Here is a 12415-nt window from a genome sequence, read left to right as displayed (position 1 = left end):
GTCAACATATTGATTGATTATTAGATCTCAATTAATATTTTGCGAAAAAAGAAATTTTCTAAATCCATTTTATACGTTACTGAAAAAGGAATACTAAATTGTATATTCATCATTATCAGACTATGCAACATTTTCATATCTCCGTCGAATTTTATATCTACTTTTTTGTCATAATGTTATGAAAATAAAATTTTCTGAAAATCACAAGATCAATATAAGAACAGTACGCTCTAATTTACTAACTGCTTGTGACATCTATAGGCATTCTAATAAATATTTTACATCTTCAGCCTTTCGAGTACTATAACCTAAGTTCTGCAGTATTGGGAGGGGGTGGTGGGTTTGACGTTGCTTTTGATGAATTGAATTCCATGACATCAGAGCAAATGCTAGCAACACTCTCAGGTCTTTGTCCTTTCTCTTTTTCAAACGAGATGCGAGGCAGACGAATAACGTTGCGTCTCATCTTCTTCCTGGGTTGGCTGTTTCTAGCAATTGTTCTTCTGATTTGCTGAGTTGATGTGTTCATCCTTTGCTTAAAAAGCAGAGGTAGTATTGAATTGCTTGTTACTCTTTTGTCGTAAATCTCTGCCTCATCGGGAAGAGTCCTTTGAGGAATGAGCAGTGGCTTGATTCGCTGTTCATTCAATGCTTTTAAATCCATGTCATAGCAAGGTGCCCTGGAGGTCCATGACAATTTCATCTTTCCGAACTGACAAAAGCCAGAATCAGCAACTAAAGGAAAGTGAAATAGCAATGCAGACCGATGCAAAATATAAGATTCAGGTACTTTACTGGAGAGGCTTTGGATACAAGTTTCTAGATACCTACATGCGATCTGAAATGATTTAAAAAAATATGGGGAACCCTTTTCAAAAGTTGTAATTAAACTTTCTAAAGGTTTTAAAATAGATGAAGTCTTATTCTGTATCCGCCCGGAAACTTGCTAATCATTTAACTTACTTGCAACATTGCCAAGTCTTTCTGGTATTCCGAGAATCTGGTGCTCCCTTGGCAACGCCTGGGTGGACGGAAAACCATTTGAAAATTCAATAGCATTGGCTATTCTTTCCCCTCGAATTCCTGGAACTAAAACACGTGATATTGGGCTTGGAATTAGGTGTCGATGATGAAGAACCGGTTGAGAAATAATCTAGGAAGTAGACCGAGAACGTTACGTTGATTGATCGCAACATCATTGAATGAATTTTTCATCTTTCTACATAATCACAAGCGCAACCAAATTTTAGACTGGTAGTCTAGACATTCCAAAACTTTGATACAAGAAAATCAGTGGCGGCGCCAGCTATTATAGAGTGGGATGGTAATGGGCGTGGCCAGTGGGACCACGCCCCTTTTGCCTCGTTTCAGTGATTTGTACTAAGTTAACTTTCCTTAGGAAATTTGATCTACCCCTACCCATTGTTTTTTAATCGATTTTTTTGAAGGAAAAAGGTAGACCATATTTTCGGAAAAGTGGGGGAGGGTAATTACCCCCATACCACAATTACCCCCCCCCCCCATACCACCTCTTGGCGCCGTCACTGAATAAAATAACGACTTTGTATAAGAAAGTCGACAGTGTAAGAAAGTGTAAATATTTGGTACGACGTTTCGAGCATAACTCTTCATAACTCTTCTTCCTGATGAAGAGTTATGCTCAAAACGTCGTACCAAATACTCATTTCTTATACAAAGTCGTTATTTTATTGTATCAAATTTTGTTCATTTTTGACGTACAACACGCACAACTTTATTGATTATCAATTCCAAAACTTGGTCAGAATATCGATGATCTGATATTCTTTACTGAAGTATAAATATTGCTTTTCTTTAAATCACATGATAAAATGTTTCATAGCATAAAATTAAAATTAAAGCAAAAAGCTGCTTCAAGTAAAATGACATCCAGACAGATAACCCTTTGCAAAATGATATTAGAAGGAGAATACTGACTGTGTCTGTGGGATCATTTTGTGTGCCATTGCACTCAAGGTTCTTTCTACTTGGTAAAACTCCTTCAAGGGTCAGCTTGAGGACATCGCTTTGCATTTTGTCTTTTAACTTCTCAAGAAACTGAAGTACCTGGTCAGCAACAGGAACAATTTTCGAGTCCTCTCTGATAACTAAGTTCTTTAAGATCAATGTCAGTTTTTTTAAAACAATCTCGTCATTAGGTTCCCTGTTCTGGTCTTTGAAAGCTCTTTTTGTCAAAAGCATGTAGGTGGAAGCTTCAAGTAATGCAGACACGAGCTCCTGTTTTTTATGATGTGGTAGCTTCCTTCCCTTCTTTACTTCCTTAACTTTCTTTACAATTTTCACTTTTCGAATTCCTGTTGGCCCAGTGTTGTTTGGAATTTCATTCGTCACGTTGCTTTCTGTGCATTGAGTTGGAGAAGGACCTGTATCAATAGAAAAGACACAGTGGTGACGTCACCATCAGGCCCCTATCAGACTAGAAACAGGTAGACAGTCCTGTAAATATACTTTTTCTTCTTTTTCATGCTCTGATTACTTTATAATGAAACAGTTCTATCAATATTTTCCACCAAATAACTTAAGTTAATGAATCTCAAATATTACAAGACAATGTAATTCAATCAGTCATGAAGTAAGCAAGGTAGAAAATTGGATTTGACATTTAGAAGAAAAAAAGTATCAGTACATTCTTGAACATTAATCGGCTTGCAGAAAATAGAACCTACTATCTTCTTCTTCAAAGGAAACATTGCTGTTGGTCGAGAAATCGTCAAGTCTTAGCAGAATTTCTTTCATGTCACATTCTTCTTCACTAATCTTTTCAAGAGATGAACAATCTGAATTTGAATCTACTGAAAACAAGAATTTGGATAAATATAAATTTTGTATAAAGGGATGCAGATACAACTTGACTCTTTAGGACATTACCTTACCCAAAACTGTCTATTACAGTTTGACCATTGATGCTAACAGTTACTGATTGATTACAGTACTACCAAGGTTTTAGAAAATTTATCAAAAAATCATCAGATTACGCCACCGATGATTCTATCATACAATGTTCACGTGTGTGAAAAGGGCAAATACATCTTCAATTTTCATCAACAGACAAATATCACCTTTCAGATCCTTTAGGCGAATTCTTATGCAGTGGAACCGCTACAAATTAAAATGTAGGACAATAGTAACTGTCTTTTAATGGGATATTTCTTTTTTAAAGGTAAAATCCAAAGTGGTAAAAGTGTCTGTTGATGGAAGGTGTCCTTCGATGCAGTCTTTACTCAAGCTGTAGTGACTTGTCGAAAAACAAGAGTTTTCATTAAAAAGATAAAATCGACAATTTAGACAAATCTGACCAGTTAACTGCTGAAATTTCTTTGCCAATCTCGGTGCAATGAGTTCTATGTAATTCGGGGAGTCTGTAGCCTAGAAGAGCAAAAATAAGCGAGTTTTACAGTTCATTGATTCGAAAATTGAAGAATGTCACTTCTTGCAGCAATATCATATCACGTTTGTAGGTTGCAGCAATATTATATCACGTGTGTAGTTTATAAGACAGCCAAGCAAATGGCTTGGTGTTTATCATTTTACTCCTCCGAGAAGAGAATCTAAGCTGTTTAGCCAGACTTAGTCTGTAGTTGGAACGAGCGACACTTAATGCTGTTAGCTGTTTAGCTGTAAATCAATCCATTTATACCAAAAGACAGCATCAAATGTTTTGGAAATTCTTCTCGCAGATAATTCTTAATGACGTTCAGTAGCAAAGTGAGGGAGAGGCAAGAAGAAGTCGGATGCACACCCTCCCCCCTATGGCAGAAATTTTCTTTGAAAACGGGCTTTTTCTGGCATTTCAAAGAATGTAGACGCTCATTTTCCCTTGCTCAAATCACCTTCACACCCTATATCTTGACACCCTTGCTATGATACTGATGACGTTCAGTTTTTGAATTCATTTAAATTGTAAAGCTAAATTTCCTATGACTAATATCTTAGAAGCTAAATTATGAGAAATTGCAATGTTATCAAGAAGGCACACCATTATCCCAAGCCTTTAATGTTATTCAAAGAGTTAAATCTTCCCCTTCTCCGCCTTTCCCTCCCTCCTTGCCTTTCCCTCTTCATCTTCCTTTTCTCCAATTTCTTCAACCTTCAGCCTCCTCTTTCTCCAGTTCCCCTCCAAACCTCCTCCTTCCCAATTTTTCCTTTTCTACTTTCCAATTCTAAAACCCCCTTCTAAACCCCCGTCTCTCTCCTATCTATACCCTCCCCATCCTCACCCACTGCTCCAATTTTTATCTTTTCAAACCACTCTCCTCTTCGCCCTTCCTCTTTCCCTTATTTCTTTTGACAAACAGCCGGCTCCATTTAAAGGGATCATGAAGAGAATAAAGACCTTTTCTTCGATGCTTTTAACTTCGTTCACTTTTTCTTGTGAGACAGCACATTCTTTGTCGATAGTTTCTTCGCAAGACCCTTCTTCAAATAGATCGTCCTTCAGCGGTTTAGGCTGCGAGCCGATCAACCAGTCCGTTATATTGCGATTAGAAATCCCAGATGCCTCTGTCTTTTTTGAGTAGGTGTCTGTCCACTCTCTCAAGTCTTTAAGATTTTCATCATCTTTTTTTAAAGTGGGGCCCCTTTTTAAAGCTGATACTCGTGTAGCCACGCTTTGAAGTGTGTTAAAGTCATTTATTCCTGCAAAAAATATGAGTTGGGAATTTAAATTAAGTTGTTAGGCAATTTTTACTAAATATCATTTTAATAACAGGGCCGGCGAAGAATAACCCCCGGGGTTCAAGATCAAATGGCCCATTTACAGAGCTGGCGAAGCGTATTTGAAAGTGGAGGGGCCAAAATATCAGAGTTTTGAAACGTTTTAGGAAAGGCCGCCTCTTACTGGCGGCTAAAAAGATTTTGAAAATGTGTTATCTTAGGTGGCTTATTTTAGAGAAACTGTATCTAAAATAGAGATACAATGATTTCCGAGGCGAATCCAAGGCAATAATTTTGAGCTTTATTTTATCAAGATGTTCCATAGATATTGCAATTGAAGAAGGAAAGATTTGCAAAGTTTTAGAATAACTTTCTTCATGTACTTCGTAGAAAAACTGCTTTTAAGAGTTAAGCAGGAACCAAAAAAAGAAAAATAAATGAAACATGACTCAAAAAACAATAACCTTGAAATGTTAACAGGAGAACTATCAGCAAAAGATAAGAGATTGACTTATTCTATACAGTTGGGATATTATTTTGTAGAATCAGATTTTAAAATTTTTGGGGAATAAAATGCTTTTAACAAAACGACTCTAAATTTGATAAACTTTCAAACTGGTCTGGTCAAAACGAGTTTTAATAGAATTTATAATTACGTCTAGATTTTTCCCTTCTTAGTAGGAATGGATTATCGATAGAATCACACTTTGATGCTTTTTTGAAAAGAACAAACCTGCTGATTATTCCTAATATTTTCAAAAAAAATTTTCTTGCAGTTTCTTTTCCTTCAACAGCTGATTTCTTCTTTTTTTAACGATTTTGCCAAATTTTCCATTAACAAATAGACCTTGTGAGTTGCGTTTAGGCCATGGAAGTAACGGAACTCCATCATTTGGTTATTCTGGGTCAGGGTTCACGATCTCTTTCAAAAGCCTAGCTGTTACTCACTGTGCAACTTGAACAATGACTGATTATTTCGATCAAATCCCTTTAAAATGTCTTCAGTGGAAAAGATATTGTAGCCAAGCTTGAGCTAAGGTCATGTTCTAGGGAATAATCAGCCTAGCTGCTGACCGATGGTAGACTACATTTTCTTCCACTTTTGCCCAGAAAATTATTCTTGTTTGCATAAAAGTGAGAGGGCCATGCCCCCTCTCCAGTTTCGCCGGCCCCGACTTAAAATCGTTCAAGCTTATCTTACTCTTGACACTTTGGATTTACCAGGCGTCACGTGGCAACTTCAATGTGGATATAGAGCTGCAGCCATTGCCCAATAACTGCTGGACTTGCTACAAGTCTCTCTTTATCCATTAAGCAATCTGAAGTCTCTCCCTCTGAAAAATAAAGAAAGGGAAAAAAGAAAAAATGGGAGAGAAGGAGAGAGATACACTATTCTCTCTCCTTCCCTTCTATTTTTTCTTTTTTTCCTTTTCTATATTTTTCAGATTACTAAATGGATAGAGAGAGACTTGTAGCAAGTCCAAATAACTGCCAGCCACTACTAAATGTGTACGATTTCCTTCATAGCAGCGAGCTATGTGTTAAAATAATTGAATAAGCAGCCCCCAACTAAATACAAATTTGTTCTGACGACACTGGGTCGTAGACATTTCCTGCTAAAAATACCTGCTAAAGATAAAAGTCCTTTCTTTGCCTCTTCCCGCACTATCTTTGCTGGGTCATCAAGCATGCTGATCAAATCTGTGAGGACTGTATCACATTGATCGCCAGCCATTTCTGCTAACTCCACAGCCGTCTTGACAGCAGCAAATTTTACTGCTGGTGACTTGCACTTCATTATATCTCGTAATGCATTAATGACTTCATGGAGGATTGGAGTTGGGATTTCCAGGTGCCTATAAATGATGAAATTGTTGATCCTTTAAGTCTTAGGAAACGTTTCTTTGATTGATTGTTTTCTCAAATGGAATTTATGTCAAGCGCTTTACGATGACAAGTTGGCTAATGAAATATGTATGTTTATTGGAAAAGCCAGTTCATCATCTACATCCATCATCTACATCCATCTTTTTAAAGTATGGGAAGATAATTTTTGTGCAATGGTTAAGTCGGAGAACTAGCTATTACGCCAATGGAGGGGTAGGGGGTGAGTGCTTGGGTCCCATTTGCCGACAAAATGGGTGAGCAAACCCTCATTCGCTGAAAACAAAGCAGCACTACATGGCAAAAGTTCTTGTTTTGAAACGGAAATTTTTTCAAGTGGGCGTTACACCATCAACGCCTCACCATGGTGACGGCCCTAATGCAATGATCCCACTTTTACATTAGAAAAGAAATCATTTGTGTGGCGATTCCCACCAAAAGACACAGACGCTACTCTCAAAAGAGCAAAGTTGAAGGTTGTCATTGATTCGGTGCATAGACAATCGGGATGATTATATTACATTGCTTCATGAACAAAATAAACTGCGTCTCCAGTTGCAAATTCTATTAAAGTCTACAGTCACTAAATAGAAATCTTTAACCTGAATCACAATGTTGGTGTTATATAGCTCGGGCTACAAGAGCCAGCATAACCCGTAAATGCAATATCGAGTCAGTATTTTTAAGAAGGAAAATCAACTATCTTTCGGTCATTTTAATATCTTGAAATTCCTTGAGTCAAAGGCTCGGCTGTGTCATATTTCTTTGCAAACTATGAAATGTTTCATTGAATGGTTTTAGTTGAAATCAGGTTTACTTTCACGCTCATCTTCTCTTTCACCAGCCCCAAGAATCATCCCTCTGTTTACAGAAAACTCCTTTCGGTGAATCTTCAACATTTTACTTACTTTTTGATGTCAACGAGAAGGGCACAAATTTCTCGTACTGTGATTGCATCCTTTCCACTAAGCCTCTTTATACTTTCTCTAACGACGTTGGTGGCATTCAGTTCAATGTTCCTTGGAAACCAGTCTTTGTCCATTCTTTTCTGAAGTACCTCGTGAACTGACTTCTCGATGACTCCAAGGCCAGCGTTGGACGTTTCCACCATCTCTATGTCATTCAAAACCTTCTTCGTCGGTGTTGGTAATGACGTACTTTCAGGGATTACTTCTGGTTTTGGTTGCTTAGTAACTGTCGAGTCTTGCTTTTTGCTTTTTGAAGCCTTTGGTCTAGAAATTATGTGAAACAGCCACAAGAATTAACGATTCCTTTAAAGTTAACCACCATTTAGGTTCAACTTCGATTAGCCTTGATCAGTGTTGCATTAACTTTGTCCAGGGCCTCTGGTGTTGGAGGGGACTTGAACTTTTTGGTATAAATTTCTAAAGTGGTCTAGGGGCCCTAGACTTTACCGGAAAAGGTTGGAAAAGCATGATCAAGTTCCAGTTGTTGGATCAATTATTCGGGCAAGTCAATGCTTCTACGATTTTTCGACAAAAAATGATCATTATATAATACCTAAAGTGAGTTCAATTCAACAGCATAACAAATATGGTTAACAAAAATCGTCTTTGAAAATTTGGAAGCATGAAAGCAATGAAAACTGAATGGGGGCACAAGGAAACTGCGTCTTGCTGTCCATAGAGGAAGGATATTAGAATTGAGATTGTAAGGTTCTTGTTCTTCAATTTCCTTTTTGTATTTAAAAAAAGAATTGAAATTTTCTTAAGAGAATGGAACTTCTATCAACACTTGACCTTCTCTTTGAGACCTTAGGCAATGAATTATGAGTCAGAGCGATGTGTTTAATAGATTAACCATACTTACTCTTTCTTTTTTTCCTTAAATTTCTCCTTGTCAGTTTTAACTCTTACACTATTTCTCTTTTTCATTGTTGGCTTTTTTGTTGATTTTTCAGTTTCCACACCCTTTCCTCCTTTAAGAATGCTTTTCTTCTCATTTATTGCAAGTAAAATGTCGTTAGGAACTTCCGGACTTTTTGAAAGCAAGCATGTGGCTTCTTCTAGCTCGTCTTCATTCTCAAGTTCAGTGAAGTCATCATCAGAATCATCATCAGTTAAAAGCAAACGCCTCCGGTATTCATTCATAGAAGCCCCTTCACTTGGATTTTCTGGGGACACAGATGCAATCTGAATCTCTTCTTCACTTTTTATCAACTTTGGAAATCTTGATATGTCGAAGATCACTGCAAAGATGGACAATAGCATTAGTAAGACGTTTTTCGCTCTTATTCTTATCTTCCAATGCATGTATTTTACTAAACTTTATTTTGGTATAATGATAACAAACAGAGAAGTTCGCCGATCCCGAAGAGCAACCTTTCAGTATTTGGCAATCTCACTTTTAATTGACAAAATACGATTGGGATTCACGTGATACAAAAGTAAGCGTCATTTTGAGAAGATATCCTTGCTCGTGCAGCTCATTCTGACGGAATTATCTTTAGTTTATTTACATTTCACGCTTTGTTAACTTTTCCTTTTGCTTTTTCTTTACATCTACCAGACAGAAAATCAGGGTCTTTTTCAAAGAAATTCTCATATTGTAGTCTTGGCGTACTCCTTTCCGTTCTTATGGACAATCCTTTGCACAGAAAAATATGAATAAATAAACCAAATAAGAAATATATAATTTTTCATACGCTCTCCTTGACCCCTCACCCCAAACATGGCACTACTATTGGCTGGCTGACAAAAGTTTTGATAAACTGACTATAGTGATTTTGAAACTACAACATACCCAATGAATTTGATAAATCATTAGTTAATGATCCTCGATGCACTCACGTCAACAGCAACTTAGGCTGCCTATTCGTACTCCTTCACTCCAGTGCAAAAAACGTTTTAATTCAATCTGTCATGTTATTCAAATTGAACTCATGCATAAGCAACAAGGTTTTTAAGCATTTCGCCTATGAACCGAGTCAAACAGTAGTTGCTATGAAAAACACAATGCATTCACCGATAAGCTATTTAAAGTGCATGCCTAATGTTTGACCTGAACAAACTGCTGAAAAAAAGACGTGTTTACTTCAACCGATCCGTTAAGGAATAACTTTATTAGCAGGCTTACTTATAATGCAAACATGATATTTAGAAATGTTTGAGATTCAAATTAAACCAAACCATGAAAAAGGACAACGAAAGGCTCTGTGCCATTGCGATGATTTTGCATGATTCAGAACCAGGATTGTTTCCTCGGTGGATTTCTCTGAGTACTTACTGTACCCATTTATGCAAAAGTGGCCCGAACACTCGACCATAGGAGTCTAGTAAATGAAATTGAGGACCTGAAAAATATGGTTCTTCTCTGTTCCACATAACAATGGCTTTGAAAATGCAAACATTTGGAAACGTGATTAAGTTATTAATTCGTCACTCCTCAAACCATAAAATGTCAGAATGATGCTCGAAATTTTAAGCTAGAAAATATATATACCCAGTTGTGGACCGAAACAAGTTAGTAAGTCACACAAACTTGGCAATGTGAGTACATTTCCCTTAAGGTTGCCCAATCAGTATCGCTTGCCTATAAAAATATTACCAGTGGAGGCCAAGGTTAAAAACGAACTCCTTTTGTCTACACAAAAGTTGCTTTTTCATTATTGCGTAAAACGATTTTAGAACTGCTATAACCCATTAATAATTACTCTTGCTCCATTCTAAGGCTTCTTTGAACATTCAAACTCGCAATAAATGTGTTTTGTAGATGGCATATGTACCCTGGCTAAGCTAAATTCTAATAATGAAACTAAATCAGGGGTATGAATTTGCTCCCAGGGCATTAAGCATCGTGCACGCAAATCCTTTCTGCAACTCTCCTGTCACTACTTATTCTAAAGGAATCTTCTAAATCACTCCCAAATAAGGCATTAAAGACAGTTCAATGGTGTTGGCAATGATCTTTTATTATAGGCCTAGGAAGTACTGTGCTGAATCCTAGCTGCACAGTCATTGTAGGGATATGCTCTTTCTCTAACAAACTTCACTTGATTTAAAAGACCCTTAGGTTTTAAAGGCGTCGTTGGCCTCGACCTCAAATTTTAAGATAACTCCAACATGTGAAATGATACCATATCGTGTTCACCGTCTTGGATCAAATCTGTGCATTTTTCAATGAAGTACGTTAATCACGATAATAACTACGGCCATGAAATTATTTACCTTGAGCTAGCTTCGCACTAGTATCTTTGGCGTCCAACTCTTTGATAAGTGCAGAATAGTCCCGCGGTGCAATTGGCTTGATGATGTTTCTCACGACGGAGTTGGGTAAAAATCCATCCGGAGCACAGGGCCAGAATTTTGGAAGGCAAGCCACACTGTGCTTGTAGGCCCCTTTTCCGTACACAGTCGAGTCGTGTCCTTTCGCAATATCACCAATGCGTTCCGTACTACTGCAACTACAAGTAATGAATGTCATGGCTTGCTCCTTACTTACTTCATGTTTAAAAGGCTCTTCTGAAACGCGTCGGTTTTCAACAGGTTTATTCTGTAATGAAAAATAGTTACCAGATATAAAGAATATATCAAACTTGCTTTAATTATAGGTACGAATACCAAGGTTATGTGAAAGCTTACTGAATACCAAAGGGCTGGAGATGTAACCACGATGATGCACAAAAATAATTTGTTTACTAGCATCCGTACTCACTTGCAAGAATTGCCCACTCTCCTATTTATTTCCATACCAAGTTCGAAGCATGAATGATAACAAATGTATATGTAAATCTTTAACTTCTCAATCAATTATGGTTTTTAACGTTTAAAAACATCCAGTCGAGGATGAGTTGGAATAATCGGAGGGATTTCAACTTCTTTAATCTTGAAATTTCTTCCATGAATTTTAAAACACTTTGAACAAAATGAAACATTGAGTATTGGGTGTAATTTTGTTCTGAATGTTTGCAATCCACAAAAGAAATTTCAGGATTAAAGAAGCTGAAATCCCTCCGATTATTCCAATTTAGCAAAATTTATAACATGTGAACAATTAAGATTTCATTTCAAATGTTCTTCTCAAAAAAGGATGCAGAGAACAATTTTAGCTACTCGTTGAAAAACTCTAATTTTCAGTAGAAGCATTCATATATAGCAAGCAAGAAGTCGATGCTTCGAAAATTTTCTGAAATAAAGTTTACCCTACAGTTTAAGGAGCAGGACGGTTCTTGGTTGCTACTCCGAGTTTCAAACACAATGCGATTCAAGTTTACATGTTTAGCAATGAGCGTTAATAACTTTGCTTTTAAAATTGATTAGCAACTGTACACTTACCTGTAATTTTATTCCTGTCAGTCTAAAGATGCAATAAAGGCATAAAACCATAGTGAAATACTATTTCTAAGCCCGACATAGTTTGACTGCAGCAATTGACACTAGCGAATATCTACGCACTGTGTATCGATCCTCTGAGATTTCCTTATCTCCCTGATTATCAAAACGTCAGTTTTCTCGAAATACAACATTATTCGGATCATAGTCTATGTTCGGATGCTCTTATTGCTCTTAGCTGTAATACATATACAATAGTGTCGCGAGTAAGGCGATATCAGAAATAACTCCTTAAGGACATTTTGCACTTTTGCAAATCCAAAATCGTGAAATCATTCATGTGCGGTTGCAAAAGGCTTCGATTGTTTTACCTTGAAGGTTGCTCTAAAACTGGTAAAGGAATTAATGTGTCTTGCTTAATAGGCTACAGCACCTGCTTTGCTTTACGCAAACCTATAGCCAGAACGCGTTTTCGTCATTGGGTTGAGTCCGGGATCAAAACTAAAGAATATTGCTGGAGGGGGCGCGATCTACAGATTCGACGACAA

General features: G+C 37.1%; 1 protein-coding gene across 2 annotated transcripts in view; it reads right to left on the bottom strand.

Moving 5' to 3' along the window:
• Positions 1 to 86: 86 nt before the first annotated feature.
• The window catches only part of LOC135691027 (uncharacterized), a 27390-nt gene continuing 15061 nt past the window's right edge, over positions 87 to 12415 (bottom strand). The window contains exons 11-20 of one of the 2 annotated variants that reach the window (XM_089116043.1): positions 10764 to 11088; positions 8407 to 8785; positions 7485 to 7808; positions 6319 to 6548; positions 4373 to 4674; positions 3336 to 3405; positions 2706 to 2831; positions 1957 to 2402; positions 964 to 1153; positions 87 to 735 (exon numbers count right to left, since the gene is read on the bottom strand). In XM_089116043.1, coding sequence (XP_088972169.1) covers positions 302 to 735; positions 964 to 1153; positions 1957 to 2402; positions 2706 to 2831; positions 3336 to 3405; positions 4373 to 4674; positions 6319 to 6548; positions 7485 to 7808; positions 8407 to 8785; positions 10764 to 11088 — 2826 coding nt within the window. In that variant the 3' untranslated portion in view covers positions 87 to 301. The remainder of the gene's footprint in view (positions 736 to 963; positions 1154 to 1956; positions 2403 to 2705; positions 2832 to 3335; positions 3406 to 4372; positions 4675 to 6318; positions 6549 to 7484; positions 7809 to 8406; positions 8786 to 10763; positions 11089 to 12415) is intronic. The other variant, XM_089116044.1, reaches the window with a different exon arrangement.

This window comes from Rhopilema esculentum, chromosome 4, assembly GCF_057945365.1.
Source record: "Rhopilema esculentum isolate cy_ngs chromosome 4, ASM5794536v1, whole genome shotgun sequence".
Classification (NCBI taxonomy): domain Eukaryota; kingdom Metazoa; phylum Cnidaria; class Scyphozoa; order Rhizostomeae; family Rhizostomatidae; genus Rhopilema; species Rhopilema esculentum.
Note: the sequence above shows the minus strand (reverse complement) of the source record. Positions and strands in the feature narration are given on the sequence as shown.